The 20,786-nt window shown below is 41.7% G+C and overlaps 1 protein-coding gene across 1 annotated transcript in view; it reads left to right on the forward strand.

The window, feature by feature from the left end:
• The window catches only part of GRPR (gastrin releasing peptide receptor), a 50,091-nt gene extending 41,264 nt beyond the window's left edge, over window positions 1–8,827 (forward strand). The window contains exons 2-3 of the mRNA XM_073328012.1: window positions 3,052–3,403; window positions 8,435–8,827. Of these exons, the coding sequence (XP_073184113.1) occupies window positions 3,052–3,403; window positions 8,435–8,827 (745 nt within the window). The remainder of the gene's footprint in view (window positions 1–3,051; window positions 3,404–8,434) is intronic.
• Window positions 8,828–20,786: the final 11,959 nt, after the last annotated feature.

Consider the following 20,786-nt stretch of genomic DNA (forward strand, 5'->3'; position numbering starts at 1 on the left):
AGTTAAATCATCCCAGCCAGGGCTTTGTCAAGCCTGACCTTAAAAACCTCTAAGGAAGGAGATTCTACCACCTCCCTAGGTAACGCATTCCAGTGTTTCACCACCCTCTTAGTGAAAAAGTTTTTCCTAATATCCAATCTAAACCTCCCCCACTGCAACTTGAGACCATTACTCCTCGTTCTGTCATCTGCTACCATTGAGAACAGTCTAGAGCCATCCTCTTTGGAACCCCCTTTCAGGTAGTTGAAAGCAGCTATCAAATCCCCCCTCATTCTTCTCTTCTGCAGGCTAAACAATCCCAGTTCCCTCAGCCTCTCCTCATAACTCATGTGTTCCAGTCCCCTAATCATTTTTGTTGCCCTTCGCTGGACTCTCTCCAATTTATCCACATTCTCAAGAGGTCATTCTCAAGCTCAAGCAAGATCAAGGCAAGATGATCCTTATAGCTCCAGCCTGGCTGAGACAGATGTGGTACACAGAGTTCTGCAAATTGTCCACTCATGAACCTTTATTGTTACCAATAGTCAGAGATCTCCTGACACAGAACCACAGTTGGGTGCTACATGTTATGGCATGATTCATCAGTGGCTGAATGTAAAGAAGGCACATTGCTTAGTAGCAGTTCAGAAAGTACTCCTTAATAGCAGAAAGCCACCCACAAGAGCTACTTACCTGAGTAAATGGAAGTGTTTTTCCATCTGGGCCACCTCCCATAATTCTGGACCATTTTGTGTACCTTCAGGAGTCAGATCTAGCCCTTAGTCAGGGGATAGTCAGATCTAGCCCTTAGTCATCTTGGCATTTCACCCTTGCACAGATGATTAGACTGTTTTCACTTGCCCAATCACTACCAGGTTCCTTTAGGGTCTTGATAGATTGTTTTTATTTGTCAGAGACCCAACACCTTCTTGGGATTTAAATCTGCTGTTGTCTGCGGTTATTGACCCTCCTTGTGAGCCTTTAGCATCATGCTCATTTCAACATCTGTCAGCACAGGTAGCCTTCTTAAAGGCCATTACCTCCATCACAAGGATGAGAGAATGGAATGCATTGGTCACAGATCCATCCTCCACAGTCTTCTACAAAGACAAGGTTCAGCTGAGAATATACCCCATGTTCCTTATAAAGGTGGTGGCCAATTTCCATTTTAATTGGTTTATTCACTGGCCAGTTTCCTTCCTGAACCACATACACATAAAGACAAGCAGAGGCTCCGTACTTTGGACATTCAGCAAACATTGGTGTTTTACCTAAATAGAACAAAGCCTTTTTGTGTCTTTTCCCAGCTTTGCGTCTTTTATGGAATATATGAGAGACCACCCGATTACAACTCAGACTCTCGAAATGGATCACCAGCTGCATTACAATGTGCTATACTGGCAAAGGAGCAATGCCTCCTGAGAAACACACAGTGCACTCAACAAGAGCTCATTTGAACTCAGCAGCATTTGTGGCACAATCCCAGTTATGGGCATCTGTAGAGCAGAGACATGGTTTCCATTCATACACTCACCAAGCACTGTATGCTGCATCATAGAAGCATGCCAATGTTGGGAAGCAGTCCCTCTTCTGATGAGACTCCCTACCCTGCCTCTTGGGGTAATATCTTGGGAGTCACCTAGAGTATAACAGGCGTATGCAAGCACTTGAAGAAAAAATGGTTACTCATCTTCTCATAATCATTGTTCTTCACGATGTTCGTAGGCATGTGTCCATTACACGACCCACCCTCCTTTCCTGATGCATCAGAGCCTACTATCGGTTCCGGTGTGAAGGAACTGAAGGGGGGATGGGGCAACTCCACCCTTTATATCCTTGCTTCAGAGTATGAGGAGCCCAGCAGTGGGCAGAGCCACCCTGATGGGTACCACTACAGAAAACTCTCCAGCACTGGTGCACGTGATGTGCAGACACCTAAAGTGTAATGGACATATTCAACACATCGTGAAGAACAGTTATGAGAAAGTGAGTCGCCATTTATGTTTTATTCTATGTTGACCACTTAACCCCTAACTCTATAGGGATTCATTTTCCATATACTCTTTTAAAGGGGGATTGGGCAAATAAAAATATCTAGATTTTAAGTAGAAAATAGGATATAAATTCCATTATCATGAGTATGATTAATTTAATAATACTGTATAAAACCTGTAGATATTATTTCCTAAATTCCATCTGTTACTTCTAATTTATACTTTATATACTATAGTATAATACTATACTATTTATGAATTGTGAATTTTTAAATGCACCTATTTCAATCTGGGGTTCTTTTTATATGTGGCTATTTTGTTATATGGGCTTTTCATTCTACATACAAGCTTCAAATATATTTTGCTTCTGTGCTGAATTGGAAATTCAAACTTTTAAAAAAGTTTGAAATTCTGGAAGGAAAAAGTGTACAGAAACACAAAATCTATTATGCATATTTACATAATGTAGCACGTAATTTCTTTCTTCATAACTTGTCTTCTGTAAATCACCACATGCTAGTTAATTTGGATACAATTAATTATGAACAAATGGAAACTGCGTCCTAGACCACACATAAGTAATTTAAATGGGTAGAATATCTGTTACAATTTTGAAAACACAAGGTCTGAGTTTCAGAAGTGCTGTGTACCCTCAACTCCAAAAGAAGTCACCAGCAGCTTTTACAAACTCTTTAAGCAATATCTAGTCTAGTTTTCTTGAACAATACTGAATGAAGTGCTATTCTATTTGTAGTAGTATCACGCTGTTTATGCTTTAAAAGTACACGCATTTATTTTACTTCCTCTTAATGCCACTTGTACACATACGTGGATCTCAGAATATATCTGTACATGTTCAAAATCAATACACCTGAAATTGAATTAACTGGTGACAAGTTGAGCTGATTGCAAAATTTCAGAAATGTTAAAAATTTCAACCAGCACCAGTTGAAAACTGTTGCTGGGATTTTCCAAAATGAAAAGGGGACTCAGTGAAAGATTGGACAAAGATACATTTGACCCAGTGTGACTATTTTCAATGTCATAGTTAGTAACAGTTCTTTCTCTTTGCTCTTAGGTATAAAGCGATAGTGAGACCGATGGATATCCAAGCCTCCCACGCGCTGATGAAGATTTGTGTGAAAGCTGCTATGATCTGGATTTTATCCATGCTGCTGGCCATTCCTGAAGCAGTGTTTTCTGACTTGCACCCTTTCTATGACAGAGACACTAACAAAACATTCATCAGCTGTGCTCCTTACCCACATTCTGATGGGCTACATCCAAAAATTCATTCAATGGCATCATTTCTGATCTTTTACATCATTCCTCTATCCATCATTTCAGTGTATTACTATTTCATTGCTAAAAATTTGATCCGGAGTGCTTACAATATACCTGTGGAAGGAAACATACATGTTAGGAAACAGGTATGAAATTATTTTATTTGAAAGTACATTACCCTTGTGGACGACACCCACCTTGATTGCATTGGCCTCGTTGGCACTACAAAAGTACTTTTCCCTCTCTTGATATTCACCCCTTCTTGTTAACTGTTGAGAATAGGCCAGTTCCACTTTAATTGAATTGGCCTCATTAGCACTGACCTCCCACTTGGTAAGGCAACTCCCATCTTTTCATGTGCTGTAATGTACTGCTTATTGTATTTTTCACTCCATGCATCTGATGAAGTGGGTTTTAGCCCACAAAAGCTTATGCCCAAATAAATTTGTTAGTTTCTAAGGTGCCACAAGGACTCCTCATTGTTTTTGCTGATACAGACTAACACAGCTACCACTTTGAAACCTGTTCTCATTTAGTGGCTGGAGATTTGTGAATCTACTACTGCTTCCAGCTAAGGGCACAAACAGTATATGTTTATACTGGAGATGGCGTTATTTCTAGCTCAGGTAGACATATCTTTCATAGCTTTGATCAAGAGAGAGTACTAAAAATAACAGTGTCCATGGGGGCACAAACAGTGAGCTGGGCTAGCTGCCCCAAGTACAATCCTGTCTGAAACCCTTGGCATGTACTTGCGGGACAAGTTGCTTGCACCAGTGTGGCTCCACTCCTATTTTTAGCACACTAGGTTGATCAGAGCTAGCACAGGTATGTCTCCTTGAGCTGGAAATGACCCCTCCAGCTCCAGTGTGCTGCTACCCTTAGATCTTGTCTAAATGGGAAAGTTACAGTTCTTTAACTTGAATTGCTTTTAAACTTTTAAATTAGTACAGCCCCCTGTGTGGACTTTCCTATTTCAGTTTACATGTGGATTATTTCAGTCTGGCTTAAGTCCCACTTGATTGTAAGTAAACTAACGTAAGCCATGCTTAAACTGAAATAAGTGTTAGTACAGGGTTTTGCTCCAGTGTCAATAAATCAGTTTAAATCCTCACCTTAAATTGAGCTGGTGCAACTTTCTCATGTAGCAACTTTCTTGCTACTTTAGCTCAATCAGTAGAGGCTCATGCTTTTATGTTTTAGGCTCCAAGTCTGCTGTTAGTCTGAGTGGGATCAGCTGTACAAACAATGACTTTACCCTAAGTCAGTAACAGATCTGAACTGAATTTCTTGAACCTTTAGAAATTTTCCCATCACTGGTTATCAGGTAGCACCACGTGGGTGAAAAGATGTGCTTTCAGCATAGTAAATGGGGGGATTTCACAAAGGACGTATCTTACATTACTTTTGAATGTTTATAAGTCTTTCTCCCACCACTCCCACCTTTCCACCTGTTTGGTGACTGCTTTGATTACCCACTAAAGTGCACTAGAAGTATAAAGAGTCACTTCTCGCCTGTCCTTTCCCCAAAGGTTTGTATACAGAATTATAAAGATAGCAAAAAGTGAGTCTGCTCCAGCAAAGTCAGTCAATGATTTGACTCCTGCAGTGCATTCAGCAGTGATAGGTCTTTGTCTTAGATAAGTGATATTGATTTCTTTATTGCATTGTTTCCTTTCTTCATAGTGCGGATGTGGGCCACAATAGCTTCAGTATCAAATTAAGGATACATTAAAAATATATATGTACAGTTCACTCATGAGAGACTTATCCCACAGGGTTTAATTTACAGTTAGATCTTTGGGGACATATGACTGTCATCTGGTACATGTCAATCTTTTCTGAATTCAATAGCTAATTTTCAGCTTATGCAATTAAAGGAACACAAAATAAAGTCATGACGTGCTATGGCAGTGTTCTGTTGCCTGCTTCGTGCTTGCTTCTATCATGGGAAAAGATTTGCTTTTTGTGACCATCTTAATTCTCAGTTTACTTATAGTGCTTTGGGATGTGACTATCTGACTCAAATCTTTCATGTGAGTAATGAGAATATAGCATTTGCCACATTGGGTCAGAGCACAAAAAGCCTCAAATCTTGCCTCAAGCAGTGCCAAGCAGTACCTAATGATTGTTCAGTGCTATACATTGGGGTGTGAAAAGGAGCACAAGTGTGTAAAGGAGTGGCTGATCAGACTTTGATACACTTTATAAACATCTATACCTCAAATGAGACCCATCTAACTCTCCTTAAATTTTACAAGGATGAGAGCTGGGATTCTGAATATGACTACTCAGCAAAAGCTGTGTACAGGCTAGTGTATACCAGTGTTTCTCTACCAGGGATACATATACCCTTGGGCAGGGGAGGGCAAACTATGGCCCACAGGCCGCATCCGGCCCGTCAGGGCTTTCAATCCAGCCCACAACATTTCCAGCAGCCAGGCCCCCTGCCTGCCCTGGCCCCGTGCCACCTCCCGGAAGCGGCCAGCACCACGTCCCTGGTGGGGTGGCGGGGGAGGGCAGAGGGCTCCGTGCGCTGCCCTCACCTGCAGGCACCGCCCTCCACAGCTCCCATTGGCTGGGAATGGGGAGCTGCGGCCAATGGGAGCTTCAGGGGTGGTACCTGCAGGCGAGAGCAGCATGCGGCGGAGCTGCCTGCCCCACCCCACCCCCAGGAGCCACTGCCAGACATGCTGGCAACTTCTGGGAGTGGTGCGAGGCCAGGACAGGCAGGGAGCCTGCCTTAGGGCCGCTGCACACCGCTGCCACCCGGAGCTGCTCGAGGTAAGCAGTGCCGGGCCGGAGCCACATCCCGAACCCTTCCTGCACCCTGTACCCTCCACCCCACACCCCAACCCCCTGCCCTGAGCCCCCTGCTGCAGCCCGCACCCCTCCTACATCCCAACCCCCTGCCCTGAGCCTCTTCCTGCACACTGCACCCCCCCCACACACACAGCCCGCACTCCCTCCTGTACCCTAACCCCCTGCCCCAGCCCTACATTCATGGCCCTGCATACAATTTCCCCACCGAGATGTGGCCCTCGGGCCAAAATGTTTGCCCACTCCTGCCCCTGGGGGGTACGCACAGGTCTTCCAGGGGGTACATCAACTCATCTAGATATTTGCCTAGTTTTACAACAGGCTACATAAAAAGCACTGGTGAAGTTAGTACAAACTAAAATTTCATACAGACATTGACTTGCTATACTATACACTGAAATCTATATTCTACTTGCTTCTATATCTATATTCTACTTGCTTTATGTAGAATTTTATGGTAAAATGAAAAAGTAAACAGTTTTCAGTCATATTGTACTGTGATACGTTTGTATTTTTATGTCTGATTTTGTGAGCAAGTAGTTTTTAAGTGAGGTGAAACCTGGGGGTACGCAAGACACATCAGACCCCTGAAAGGGGTACGGTAGTCTAGAAAGATTGAGAACCCCTGATCTGTCCAAGCTAGGAGGTAACAAAAGCAGTGAAGACAAGAATTTGAGAACAGGTAGTGAGACTCTGGGTATGTAACCAGCTTGCTGTGCTGTCTTCCTTGCTATTGCTACCTGTGCCAGCTGGAGTCAGGCATAGGTAAGCGAGCCTGTGCACAGCGTTTGCTATGTTGTCCTACCCACACTTTCAGCTCTCACCCTTCTCAACTGAAGCAATCAGAACCGAGCCCATTACTCTGCAAGGGCCTGAATGTGCCCAGCTGCTGCCCGGATATGGAAGAGCAGGGAGGCCCCAAGCGGTGTTCACAATTTCAAGACTTACATGCAGAGCAAGTGGAGCTAGCAGCAAAAGCCACTCTAGGAAGGGTGGGGAGGAGGTAGGGCATGACCACAAAGTGACATGCATACAGCAGCCTCTTAAGACAAGTGGTAGTACACTGTCTGCCAGCAAGGTCCAGGAGGCATTGCATCTCCCATGATGCAATACTGTCTAGAGGTTCCCTGGGTGGAGCAGCTGTATCTTCCTCTTTTGGATGGTGGGTCCCCTCTAAGGTCTTGTCCTCTCTAGGGACATAAATATGTTTTTACAATGAGAGAGAGAGAGAACACATTGTATCACCCTAGTGCAGACTGGGCAGGTTGTAGCTTTACTTAGATTTAGCTGCTCGAGGTGAACCCTAGGCCCCCCTCAGGATTTCCCCTTCGCCCTCTAAATCAATGTAAGACCACAGCTTGCCCTGTCTGTGTAACATGTTAGCTATCATGTGGTAAAATTACAGCTTTTCCTAGTGTAGGTCAGGCCTCAGGGAGTTTGTCCTTTCATTGCGCCTCGGCCTTCTCCCATCATGGTTTGAACTGGAAGATTGGCACAGCCATTTCTGAGATGGCCCTGTGACAAGTTGGGGGTTCTGTCTGCAATTTACGAATGGTGGATGATATTATTAAATTGTATCATGAAATTTCTGTGTCACGGAAAGCCAATACGTATGTGGATCCATCATTGCTGACAGGACATGCAGCTGGTACTCACTAGACAAAGGACAATGGGGAATACTTAATGTTAATGATGGTTGTTTGGTCATACAAAAGTTATCCTAAAGAGTGACTGCAACTTAGGGAAAGCCATTTTTACCCTTCTTCTCTGAGGGGAGGGTTTTTCTGGAGAAAATTTACTAACCATAGATCAAAGAAACCCAGGAGACTAGGAGGGGTTTCAATAAGGAAATATACAAGAAGCTTGGAGAAGGAGAAAGGAAGGCTACAGGAGCTGGGGAAGAAGACTCCATGAAGGAGAAACAATGATCCCACCTGCCTGACGAGCAGGGTCTGCCGGCATTATATACGCGTATGTTTACCACATGGCCCCAAGTAGTAACGTATTTGCACTCTGTGAAGTATGCTAGGTAGCCCCTACCCTGGCTAATATGTTGCTGATTCTTGGACTTCTGTAGACCATGCTGGGGTTAGTGATACTCTGTCACTGAGCATTAGGTTCACCTGAGTTTTATCTTTAGGATAGAAGAGATGTTTTAGTTGTTTCGTTTCTTACTTTTTGGGCAGCTGACTCGCTCAGTGCTAAAGTCCTGTCCAGTCCAGACTCCCCTGCAATAACTGTCTCATTTCCCCCACATCCACGCCCGGTGACAGGAAAAGTAATTAGCTTCCAATTTCACCAGCTTTTGCCAAAGTGAGGAACATTCGCTAATCTACTTTTCTCTTTGTTCTTTTCAGATTGATTCACGTAAGCGTCTGGCCAAGACAGTGTTGGTGTTTGTGTGCCTCTTTGCTTTTTGCTGGCTTCCTAATCACATCATCTATTTATACCGGTCCTACCATTATTCAGAGGTAGACACCTCAGTGCTGCACTTCATCACCAGCATCTGTGCTCGAATCCTGGCCTTTGCTAACTCTTGCGTAAACCCTTTCGCGCTCTACTTGCTCAGCAAAAGTTTTAGGAAACAGTTCAACAACCAGCTGTTGTGCTGCAGAACCCGTCTCCTCATCAGGTCCCAAAGCATGGGCAGAAGCACCACTCGAATGACCTCCCTCAAGAGCACCAACCATTCAGTGGCCATGTTCAGCCTCATCAACGGCAACCACATCTGTAATGAAGGCTGTGTATAGGGTACATGGCAGGGGACAGCTTTGGAAACTGTTGTGCGGTGTAGTTAGCATGGCTGCCTGCTCTGCTTTGCGGGAATAGTGCGTCGCATACATGCATAGAGAAATCAACTGCATACAAGAACTTCCAGGTACTTTAGGGCCTGACACCGTCATAGTGAACATCTCGTGTGATGTGCTGAACGCCTTCAGTGCCCACCGATTTAACAAGAGTTGAGTGCACTCAGCCCCTATAAGATCAGGCCTTCACTGGCTTGGAGTCAAATCCTGAGATCCATAGTTTTGCCTCAGTTCTGACTCAGGCAGACTCCAACCACGGTCACATAAAAAAACTGTGTAAGGGACTCAAGATTTGTCCCTTTGTTTGCGGAAACAGCTTCATGGAGTTTTTTTTCTCTGTCTTGTTTTTTGGCTGAAGTAAATTCATCTAAATGAGAGCAACCCTTTTAAAAAAAGTGAAGTGTAGATCATTCCCTAGAGCTGTCAAATATTTATAAATGTTTGAATACAGTATTCATAGTGTAAAAAGATTTTCACAGTGTTTACTGGGGTGTGTTGGCCCCATCTGAAATGAGTAGTATCTTGTACACTATCAATGTACCATTTGAATAAATGTGAGTTAGAAGATGTTTACAGTTTGAGTGTGTGCGTTTTTCCATATTGCAGAGGCAAAAGCACAGCACTTTGAGAGTCACTGACAATTCTGCTCTTCTCTTCAGGGGGCAAAATAATGGGGGTTACATTATTAAACGTGTAATACAGAATTTGAATTGCGTTTGATTAAGGATGAACAACAAATGTCAAATGAAGCACAGAAGTTCTTCATGGGGATGTATTCTAATATGGGGATGTACAGTGAATGTCATTACAAACTCAGGGCCTGGTCTCAAACCCATTACAGTAGATTTATACCTGTATTTCCACTGAAATCATAAAACTGGTGGAGAATCAGGCCTTCACTATTTTCCACTGCCAAGTGGTTGGGGCACCATGGCATCCATTATTCTCAGAATAGGAAGATAATGTGCCACGGACATGGCAGATTGCAAATCCTGCGTTAACATAAGGCAAAATCCAATTCCCATTGAAACAGGTGGGATGCAGTTAAGCTGTACAGTTACAAGCCTCTTAAAGCAAACTGGTGCAAGTGAGAGCAGAATTTGACCCTTGGAGCAGTGAATGCTGAGTTAATGGTGCATCTTGTTGGGGAAGGGGAAAGAATCAAAGACAAAGAGAGAATGAAACCAGCAAAACATTGTGGTAAATTTGGATTGAAAATGCAAAACCATAATGTAATGGTTGGGGTATAATCAGAGCAAAACCTCCCAGTGCCCATTGAGTTCAGTAACAGGTGCGTGCCTGCCTCCAGGGGCAGACATTGGATGTTCAGCAGTTCACAAGGGTTGGTTTCCTTCTCTTTCAGTCTACGGGAGTGCATGTCCCCTAAATTTTAGTTAGGGGGTTATATTAACTCAGCATTCACAGCCGTAGAAATGACTTTTGTCTCGTTTAGATGTGAAACCATAGATTGTCCTGGGATCTCAAGACTAGGGCCCTACCAAATTCATGGCCCTGAAAAACACGTCACGGACCATGAAATCTGATCTCCCCTGTGAAACCCTATACTATACAGATGTCATGGGGGAGACCAGTATTTCTCAATCTGGGGGTCCTGACCCAAAAGGAAGTTGTAGAGGGGTCAGAAGGTTATTTTAGGGGGGTCACGGTATTGCCACCCATATTTCTGGGCTGCCTTTAGAGCTGGGCGGCCAGAGAGCGGCGGCTGTTGGCCGGGCGCCCAGCTCTGAAGGCAGCGCCCCACCAGCAGCAGCGCAGAAGAAAGAGTGGCGATACCATCCCATGCCATCCTTTCTTCTGTGCTGCTGCTGACAGCGGCTCTGCTTCAGAGCTGGGCGCCCGGCCAGCCGGCGACGCTCTCCGGCCGCCCAGCTCTGAAGGCAGCACCGCCACTAGCAGCAGTACAGAAGTAAGGGCAGCAGTACCGCACCCCCCACTCCAATAACCTTACGACCCCCCCACCCGCCCAACTCGTTTCTGGGTCAGGACTCCTGCAATTACAACACTGTGAAATTTCAGATTTAAATAGCTGAAATCATGACATTTATGTTTTTTAAAATCCTATGACTGTGAAATTGATCAAAATGAACTGTGAATTTGGTAGGGCCCTGCTCATGAGATTGGGCCCAGGTCTGGGAACCTTTGAGAGACTCTGGGTTGCATTTCAAGCAGTCCAGGAAATGCCAAATGAGAGGAACATATGTGGTTTTGGATTTTGCAATGAATATTTTCCATGATCTAGTACAGTGGTGGGCAACCTGAGGCCCACGGGCCACACGCGGCCCATCAGGGTAATCCGTTGGCGAGCCGCAAGACAGTGTTTACATTGACCGTCCGCAGGCACGTCCCCCTGCAGCTCCCAGTGGCCAGGAACAGCAAACCAGGGCCACTGGGAGCTGCGAGCGGCCGAGCCTGTGGACAGTCAATGTAAACACTTTCTTGCAGCTCGCCAGCAGATTACCCTGATGATTACCCTGATGAGATTACCCTGATGAGTGCGGCCCACAGGCCACAGGTTGCCCACCACTGCTCTAGTAATTAAGTACATTCAACTAATGTGAATTAGTGAACACAATGAGGAATGTTTAGGGCTTAACCGATTTTGAGTAGTACCTTACAGCATAAGTAGTCCCACTGACGTCAGATGGACCTATCTGTAGCTCAGGGTACTACTTAGGCCTTGTCTACATTACAGGGGGGAGATCGATCTAAATTATGCAACTTCAGCTACGTGAATAATGTAGCTGAAGTTGACGTGCTTAGATCTACTTACTGCGGGGTCCACACTAGGTGATATTGGTGGGAGAGGCTCTCCTGTTGACTTCCCTTGCACCTCTCATTCAGGTGGAGTACAGGAGTCGATGGGAGAGTGATCAGCATTTGATTTAGCGGGTCTTCACTAGACCTGCTAAATCAACTGCCGATGCATCAATTGCTGCGCATTGATCCCCCGGTACGTGTAGACAAGCCCTGAGTGTGAATAACCCATCAGACTCTGGTACTAACTGACTATTGTTAGTTTTCACCTTTCTACTGCAAGTACAGGTACTGAGATCTATGAGGGCGGCAGTGGAGAGATTTGCTGTTCTGATTTAAAAGTGCTTTCCTCAAAACGCAAACAGCAGGTAACAGTTTGTTCTTCAAAAGCAAATGCACTAATTTTGGTGCACAAGATAGATGGGACAGTACAGTGAAAGAAGAGAGTTCTTTCTAGTTACAAATTCATGTATGTAATTTACTATATTCTCCTGATGTCTCAATTTTGTTCTTCACATCTAAAGCTGGTCAAGGGTGTGTGTGTGTGTGTTTCTGCTGAAAATTTCAACTTTTCACCAAAAATTGGAAAACCTGAAAAAGTGTTTGGTTTTTAGCAACTGAAAACCAAAATAGTTTGGCTGAAAACTGAACAGATCTTGGGGTGGGGCAGAAAAAAAATCAGGGTTTGGTTTTCTGCCAAAAATATTTCAGAAAGCGTCTACTTTCCTCAAAATAGTCTCCCTTCAGTCAAAACCCCAGTTTTCCACTGAAAAAAGCATTGATCGAAAATTTTCAGATCGCAAAGAATTGAACTGGGCTGGCCCAGATGGATTTCTCAAATGTGTTTTCTTTGAAATTTGCAAAGAATTTTTTTTCTATCAGACAAAGAACAAATTTTCTCTGCAGCTTTCTTGCCTGTGTGAAGCTGGCATTTGTTTTTGGCCCGTCACTGTACTAAAGTAGCAGCAAAACACAACCTGGGACATAAGGAAGGACAGGGACTTTGAGAGGGCTTTGTTTGTTTGTCTGTTTGTTTGTTTTTAAGGACGATGAAATTTTGGGGGTGTATTTTTTGTAGTCTATTACTTGTCTCATTACCCCAGTTTCAAAAACATGATGCAATTTGTTACAGAACTGCAAAGGTCTGAATCCTGATCTCATTGAAATCAATAGCAATTTTATCATTGACTTCAGTAAGCCCATGGATTTGGCCCAAGATGTAGTCTCAGGAAATTGGGGTTTTTTGTTTTTTGTTTTGCTTATTTAAAAACAAATGGGACTTTAGAAACAATTAGCACTAAAGAGCAACCTGGGGTTACACAAGTTATACATCAGGCTGAAATATTGCTTAATCAGACTGTAATCATAGAATATCAGGATTGGAAGGGACCTTAGAAGGTCATCTAGTCCAACCTGCTGCTCAAAGCGGGACCAATCCCCAATTTTTGTCCCAAACAGCTCCCTCAAAGATTGAACTCACAACCCAGGCTTTAGCAGGCCAATGCTCAAACCACTGAGCTATCCCTCTGTCCCACCCTTCAATGCTTTATACAGCAGAGGAGTCTTGCCTTTGACTTCAGTGGGGCCAGGGCCAAGATTTCATCTTAAAATTGCATTGGCTTAGAATTATTCTTTGAGAATTGTTCATAAGAAAAACACCAGAAACAACCTAAAAAGACAAGAAAACCTCTGTGATTGAAAGGAACTAATCCAGCTCTCTTATTCACCATGCAGCTCTGCACCACTAGTGCAATTGTAACCCAGTGTTTCTAAATATTGTATTCGGTCAAATATGTAATTATTGACCCTCAAATGTTTGTGCTGCATGGCAACAATTACCTAATCAAGCACATGGTGGAATGTAAGTGTGATATTGTTGAATCCAAATATTTATTTTGGGCAGAAAAGACTGCCATTTTACTCTGAGCAGTGACTTCTAATTTTTCATTTAAAGGAAGTTTTTTAACCAAGCAAGGAAACGGGAAATATGGCATATTGATAAACATATAGGCAATTTTCATAATTAATTTGATCAGTATGGAAGTAAAGCTATGGCCATAGAATAGAAAGATGACATTTTCCATGCATGATTTGGCAAAAGATACTTCCATTATTGCTTGTGCCTCTGTCCCGCTGACAAAAAAAATCCCATTTTAAAGCAGAAAATCTGTGTTTATTCCATGAGAAGAAACTATCTTTCAGCCTAGCTCAGGTTTGGCCTCTAAAGGCATGGAATTCATTGCTCCCTAACTGAGCAATAAACAATCCACTGAATGTTATTATTGCCAGTGTTATGCATCATTATCACAGTGCAGCTTAGAGTACAGATTCTGTGGAGTCACATAAGATGTGCCGATATAGTTTTTTAAAACATTGTTTAACCCATATATAGTATTGGTCAAGAGAAAAGAGGCAACTGTTCAGGGATGCAGTGGAATATGCAGAGGACATTGTTTAAAAATGGAATGCTTACCGCACCTCTGTGGCAGTATTTGTGATAAACCCTACACTTCATCCAGTTTCTAATGGTACCACTGTATATAATCTCTCATGATAAAACACACATTACTTAGCCAAGGAGCCATAAGATATTACAGTTAAAGAGGTAGTTGATTTGAGGGTCACTTAAATCTGTATTTAGGATCAGAAAAACACACACTTTGCCATTACTGTGAGGATGTGGTTTGCCAAGTATTTGTATTTTGGTTTGTATAGTTCATGAGTCAGTTTCTGCTTTTAGTTACACCAGTACTATTCACACAAACGTAATTAAGGGTAGTTCAGGGCTATAAACTCTAGATCAGATTTTGTTCTGTCAGTGTAACTGAGCTGGCCCGAGATTTATAAGACTGACCCAGCCCCAGTTACATTAATCAGTGCCAATCATACTAACAGAAAACACGTGGCCTTTAAATTACTAGAACTAGATGTGGAATCTGAGTTATAGATATTTAGTATAGTTTTAAGCCCTCAGTTCTATAAAGGTTTACATACATTTAACTTAAGGCACATGCTCAGGTGTTTGCAGGATCAGGACCTTAGAAATGATACTGTATTGAATCAAAACATATACCACCATTTGTAGAACAATTTGATAGATCAGTGTTAATCTTTCTATGTTACATTTCACAATGATTAGTTCACTGGCAATTATAAGTCTGTGTTGTGTCCCAGTTATCAAAGAGACTTTTTTACAAGTCTCTATAAAACCACATTCAGAATCTCTCATTTTTTAAAGTATATAATTGCTTGTTTCTGGAAATAGCTACTTTATATAATGCATGTGATTAGTTTGCTTGAATATTTACAATAAGTGGAGCCACAATGGTAGAATTCCTATGGAATTATGGATTAAATCCATTTTAGTATAAATGAATTAATTATACTTCAGGCTAATTAATGATGAATATCCTTTTGCTGAGAAGTGTTGCTGTTTGTTTGCAAGACAAGTCAGACTCTAGGGCCCACACAGTATATTGATTTGAATGAATCTTGTATATTTGTGAGCACTTTTCACCCTGGAGGCAGATAAAGAGTGCTACTGATAACCAGACCATCACAGGACATAAGCATTCAGTTACAAGGACCTGTTTTCTCTTGTTGTTGCTTTTTACTGGAAAGTGAATGTGAGAAGTCCGTGCACCAAGAGGCAGACTGAGGGCTTGTCTACACAGTGGGGTAATGTGCATGATCAGGATGTGATTTCTAAAGCTCATTAACAAGATGTGCATTAATTGGTCTGTGTAGACCCTGCAGGTGCACACTAAAGATTCCCTAGTGCACTTTAGTGGACTACATTAAAGCGTACTACGGAGCCTTTAGTGCACACCGGGAGGCTTTATACAGACCAACGAACGTGGAACATGTTAATAAGCTTTAGAAATCACCCCTCAGGTAGTGCGCCTTTTCCAACTGTGTAGATAAGCCCTGAGAATGATGAGAATATTCAGCTCTTATGTAGCACTATTTCTCCTTAGAGCTCAAAGGAAGTTTTCATTGTTCCCATTTTACACTTGGTAAAACTGAGGCACAGACAGGTGAAATCACTTGCCTAAGATTACCACTGATCTCAGAGGCCACCAACAAAGTTCAGCGACCACATGAGTAAAATGAATTTGTTAACTACTAAGCCAGCTATGCCTTGTAACTCTGCTAAAGCCATGTTGTGGCCAGTTTGTGACTGCCCCTTACCCAGATGTGAGGAGAAGGGGTTAAGCAAGGATCTTCCCTCACCCTTGAACTGTCTGTGTGAGGGCCTGTCAGGTGCAGCCTATGCTCAAAGAGGCAACTCCTTTGCTATGGCCCTTGTGGGAGGGCGATGGTCACAGAAATGAGAGGCTTATGGATCCACCCCCGCTCTGCCAGGGCTGCCAAAAGGTTGGGTAGGGGGAGAACTCTGGAGTGAGCACTCATCATTCCTACAGACACATTGAGGGGATTAGAAACATGAGGCTAGATAACTGTGGTGTCTACCTCATGCCTACCTCAGTCCCACAGTGCTTATATCTTTAACCTCTGCACCAAAGGCTGGGGGTGAAAAGCAGGCTGCAACATCTTGCCTTAGGCCAGTGACTAAATATGGCCCTTCATCTGGTGTATATTAGTTGTGGATGCACAAAGGAGGCTGGGCCAGGTTGGTGGCCTACCAGGAATATTCTGCACTGTGGTAAACCTGAATTTATTCTCAGTCTGGGTGCCATATTCCTGATACAGGCAGGAACTGGGATTGCTGCAAAAGCTCTGCATTTTACCTGTGGTGCAGAGATTGTTTTGGGGGAGGGGTCCCCTCACACTGTTCAACAGCAATGCAGCCCCTCTGTCCAATTTATAAGCAGCACCAATAAGCTTCAAAGGGGATTCCAAGGCAGGGCCTTGAGATGGTGATTGAAAGCAGGACTCCAACACTAATCCAGAGCCACCTTCCCATCCATGGAGGAAAAATAAATGTGTTACTATAACTGCTCTGGATGGGCATTCGGGACCAGTTGGGTACTATATAGAATTGGTTTGGATGGATGGCAATCCATGCACTTTAAAATTGTCTCATAAAAAGACCATTTAGTATTTGTTTTTCTACAGAAGTATTATGATGGTGATCAGTAAATTTGTTAGTCTCTAAGGTGCCACAAGGACTCCCCATTATTTTTGCTGATACAGACTAACACAGCTACCACTCTAAAACCCTTCTAGACTAGATTTATTAACACTTCACACTTAGGTGGTTCAAAGACACAGCCATCCTTTGTGTCATTTTCTGAGTTTAGATGTACAAGTGCTGAACAAAACCCGTACCTATTTCCAGGTGTGTATGATTTTAATATCTACTTTGAATATTTATTGCCTTATAAAGTAATATATGCATTATTAAACCATCTGGCTAGGATCACCGTATTTTAGTTATTGTGTACAGAGATAATGACATTTATTTTATTTGAAACACGCATCGCTTTCTCTTTTCCAGAATGCTGTGTAGTTAGATGTGAAATCTGTTGACCAACTATTTTTCTTATAAAAAGAAAACTTGCATTGATTGTAATGTTTCAACTCCTATAAAATAAGACTCAGAAGCCAATTTTTAGGAAAAACAAATGCTAAAATATGTGTCCTTAATTTCATCTGTATGTTTCTGAAATATCTTCTAGTTTTAAATGTGCTTTTAAATGCTCATGAACAGCCTGTACGTGAATGTGGGCTCAAATCAAATGCACTCTATCAAAAGATAAATATTGAATTACATGAAGGTTTGACTGAACAGCACCCCGGTAGCTAATAAAGCATGACAGATGAAATAAAAATGTATCTTCTTGGTTTAGAACAAATCTCCTGTTTGCTAAGAGTGTATTCTGTTCAATTGACATCAGCTGTCAAGCATTTCAACCGCTTTTCCAATATTGATCAAATGTGGAAGTTAAAGGTGGCATCACATAAAATCCTTAAGCTTTCCTTTGTCACTGGGAGTTCTTACATTGGGGTGAATTTGGTCCATGTGTCCATTTTATCTATGATGCTCGTTTATAGCAGCTGAGGATCTGGTCCTTAAATGTTTTACTTTGCTGGCAGTAAGCAAACTAAGCAAACTAAGCAGGAAAGTGCTCCTTAGGTGGGGTCCAGTTGGCTACCAAATCTCTGACAGCTATGGCTGGCATCTAGTCAGAAGAATGGCATTCATTAGAACAATTGAATTTTCATGATAATCAGTTTCAGGTAGCAGAGTTCAACTGAATTAGTCTGCTTGATTAATGGACAAGGCATCATTCTACATTAGGGAAATTGTCAGCAGCTACACCAATGGGAGTCTTTCCATTGACTTCAGTGGGCTTTGGATCAGGTCTACTGAAAGAAATCGATCAGCCTTGGTTTAACTTTTATTCTGCTTTGACTGAGCATCCATTGCATAGCAATTTCGGCTTTTGTAGAATCAATGACAGATTGTGTTTAAGAGAGTCCCTGTTGACCCCTGATGATCCAGGATGCAATAATGTCCTTCACTAAACACTTCCCACACTTGATACAAAACAACACTGTCAACTGGACTCAGAAATAAAGAGTGAAGGAGGCTGTATGGCAGTAGAGTATCAAAGTAACAATACTGTTCGTTCAAGTCCTGCCGATTTCAGTCCCTTCTCTTTGGCATGGTATGATTCATGTTTATATTCCAGCTCATACTCTTTGTTCCATTTCTAACCTAGTCATTCCATTTGTATCATATACAGTATCCAGATACCAGGTTTGTTTATTGAAGGCATTCTCTTCAATACAGTATTCACACTAGCTAGTTTACCTAATTTTTTACCTTTGAACAGTGAGCATTACTGTTGTGTGCGCTGTATTGCTACTCTTTTATACTGCATTTTGATACTAATCAGGGGTGCTTTCAAATTAATAAGTGCTACAATATATAAGAAGAGTACTATATTTGGAGTGGAGTTTTCAGTCAGCATATGCACCCAAACTAAGATATTTCAATGTGTGTGTGATGTGAGGGAATATGAAACTTGATAGTCACAGATTCCAGTATCTTTTTAAACGCAAATTTAATTCAGTGGATTGCACAAAACAGAAAGCCCCTTTTACTCCATGGAACACTTACTTTCTGCACAGAGGTGTTGCAAGCTTCCTCATAGCACAGCACTTGAAGAAAGTCGATCTTTGGAACTGTAGAGGAAGATTAGATTCTAAGCTTATTCCATCTTGTTCCTTTCTACTGAGACAAGCAAAAGTTGTGTCATTATGATAGTGTTTTGATGATCTTGTGAACAACTATCTTCTTGGAATTAAATGAACAGTCACCTATGGCTAGATTTTTAAACAGGTATTTAAATGCCTAAAGGTGCAGATACGTGCCTAGTGGGATTTTTAAAAGCATCTAGGTAGCTAACATCTATTGAAGTCATTGAAAGCTGGCCCCTAGATACTGTGATGATTGGTCCATTAGAAATATCCTGATAGATTACAGCAGATAAAATTAGATTGACTATTGAACAATCTTATGAAAAGTCTTTGATCCATAACATAGGTAAACTATTCTGGAATTAATATATCTATAGAGATAATAAATAAAATAAGAATTGCCTGAGCTCAGGTTAAATTACTTTGTGACGCTAGAAATGCACAAAAGCTAGGGAACTGACCCTAAAAACAGAACACTTAATAACTTATTCACTAAACATAACTGAATCTTGATGTGCAGCTGATCTACTGGGGAATATGTTGGAGTTCAGTTAACATTAGTTAGTAGTACACATGCATTTATTTCTGTATGATAGGTGTTGTGAACTCTTTCCAGGTAACAAGGCCTGGATTCAAAGCTAAAATAATTTGTTAAATGTAGGTATTTTCTGCAACAAAATTTGGGGTATATTATGATTTTAGTTGATGGGATTTGGATTTGATATTTAAAATGTCAATCTAGCAGTCCTCAGATTAGATTTCTGCCAGAAGCTTAAAACAAATATTAAATAGAATCTAGATCTAGTGATATTTATTTTTCAACATGATCTGCATTAAGCTCTCCATTAATTAGTACTAACAGGGCCCTGATTCATGGCTATTTAAATAATGGCTGCATTAATTTTTTCCTAGGAGTTATACTACGATGCTTCAGGCTAGTTAATCAATTCTATTTCATGAATATGATCTAGATCAGATTCTTATGTTTTCCTAAATCCCCCTTATTATAAGGTGTGGTCCTGCAAAGTACTGTGTGCCCTCAACTCCTGTTGAATTCTGTGTGAGCTGAGAGGAGAGCACTTGACAGCTTGCAAAACTGGGCTTCTACCTAGACAGATTATTTTCCTCCCAAAAAATATGAATTTATTAACAGAGACTGTGTCTAAAACTACTGAAATCCCATGAGCAACTCCAGTGAAACTGGAATTGGGTCTTTTATCCATTGAAAGTAAAAACTTTTGGAAAGAAGCCATTGCACACAAAAATAAAATAAGCTCCTTACGAAAATCAAAGCTTCCGAGAACATGAGAGGAGCAAAAAGCAGACTCCACGAACATCTTCCTGCACCAAACAAAACCATTGGATTAAGCACTTAGACATTGTGGTGACAGGCAATCTAGAAATACCTAAAGTAGATTAGATGCATAGAAATGAGTTAACCCCCATTATCCAGTAACATTTGGTTAAAATAATTATTATTTTAGAAACAGGAAATTAGCTGTTTCTAGCCAAAATGATTACATCAATTTTTAACAGATATCACTAGAAATTTTCTCTACATTCAATTTTTCAGCCCAGAAAGATGTTATTTTAGTCTCTGCAAATAGGGTTTATAATAAAATTGCACAAAGACTGACTTATAAATACTACTTTCCTTTAACCAACAAAGTAGTCTTACATGGCAATGACTAAATTACTGTCACTACAGCTAGTTGCAGTGTACCAGTACATGAGTGATTACATTTCAAATGTCTTAGGTAAGGAACATTCACTCTTAAAAAGAGCCAATGAAAAAATACCTCCAACAATAACTAAATATAATTTCATGTAAAATAACCCATCAATCACCTTCTTGTCAAGTCCAGGGCTGCAGCAGCAGACCAGTGATTAAAAAACTTTGGAAAGGAACAATGCACTTAATTATTTTTCAGTTCAATGTAAAATAGGACAAGCAAAA

The sequence above is a fragment of the Lepidochelys kempii genome, chromosome 1 (assembly GCF_965140265.1).
Source record: "Lepidochelys kempii isolate rLepKem1 chromosome 1, rLepKem1.hap2, whole genome shotgun sequence".
Taxonomy (NCBI): Eukaryota; Metazoa; Chordata; order Testudines; family Cheloniidae; genus Lepidochelys; species Lepidochelys kempii.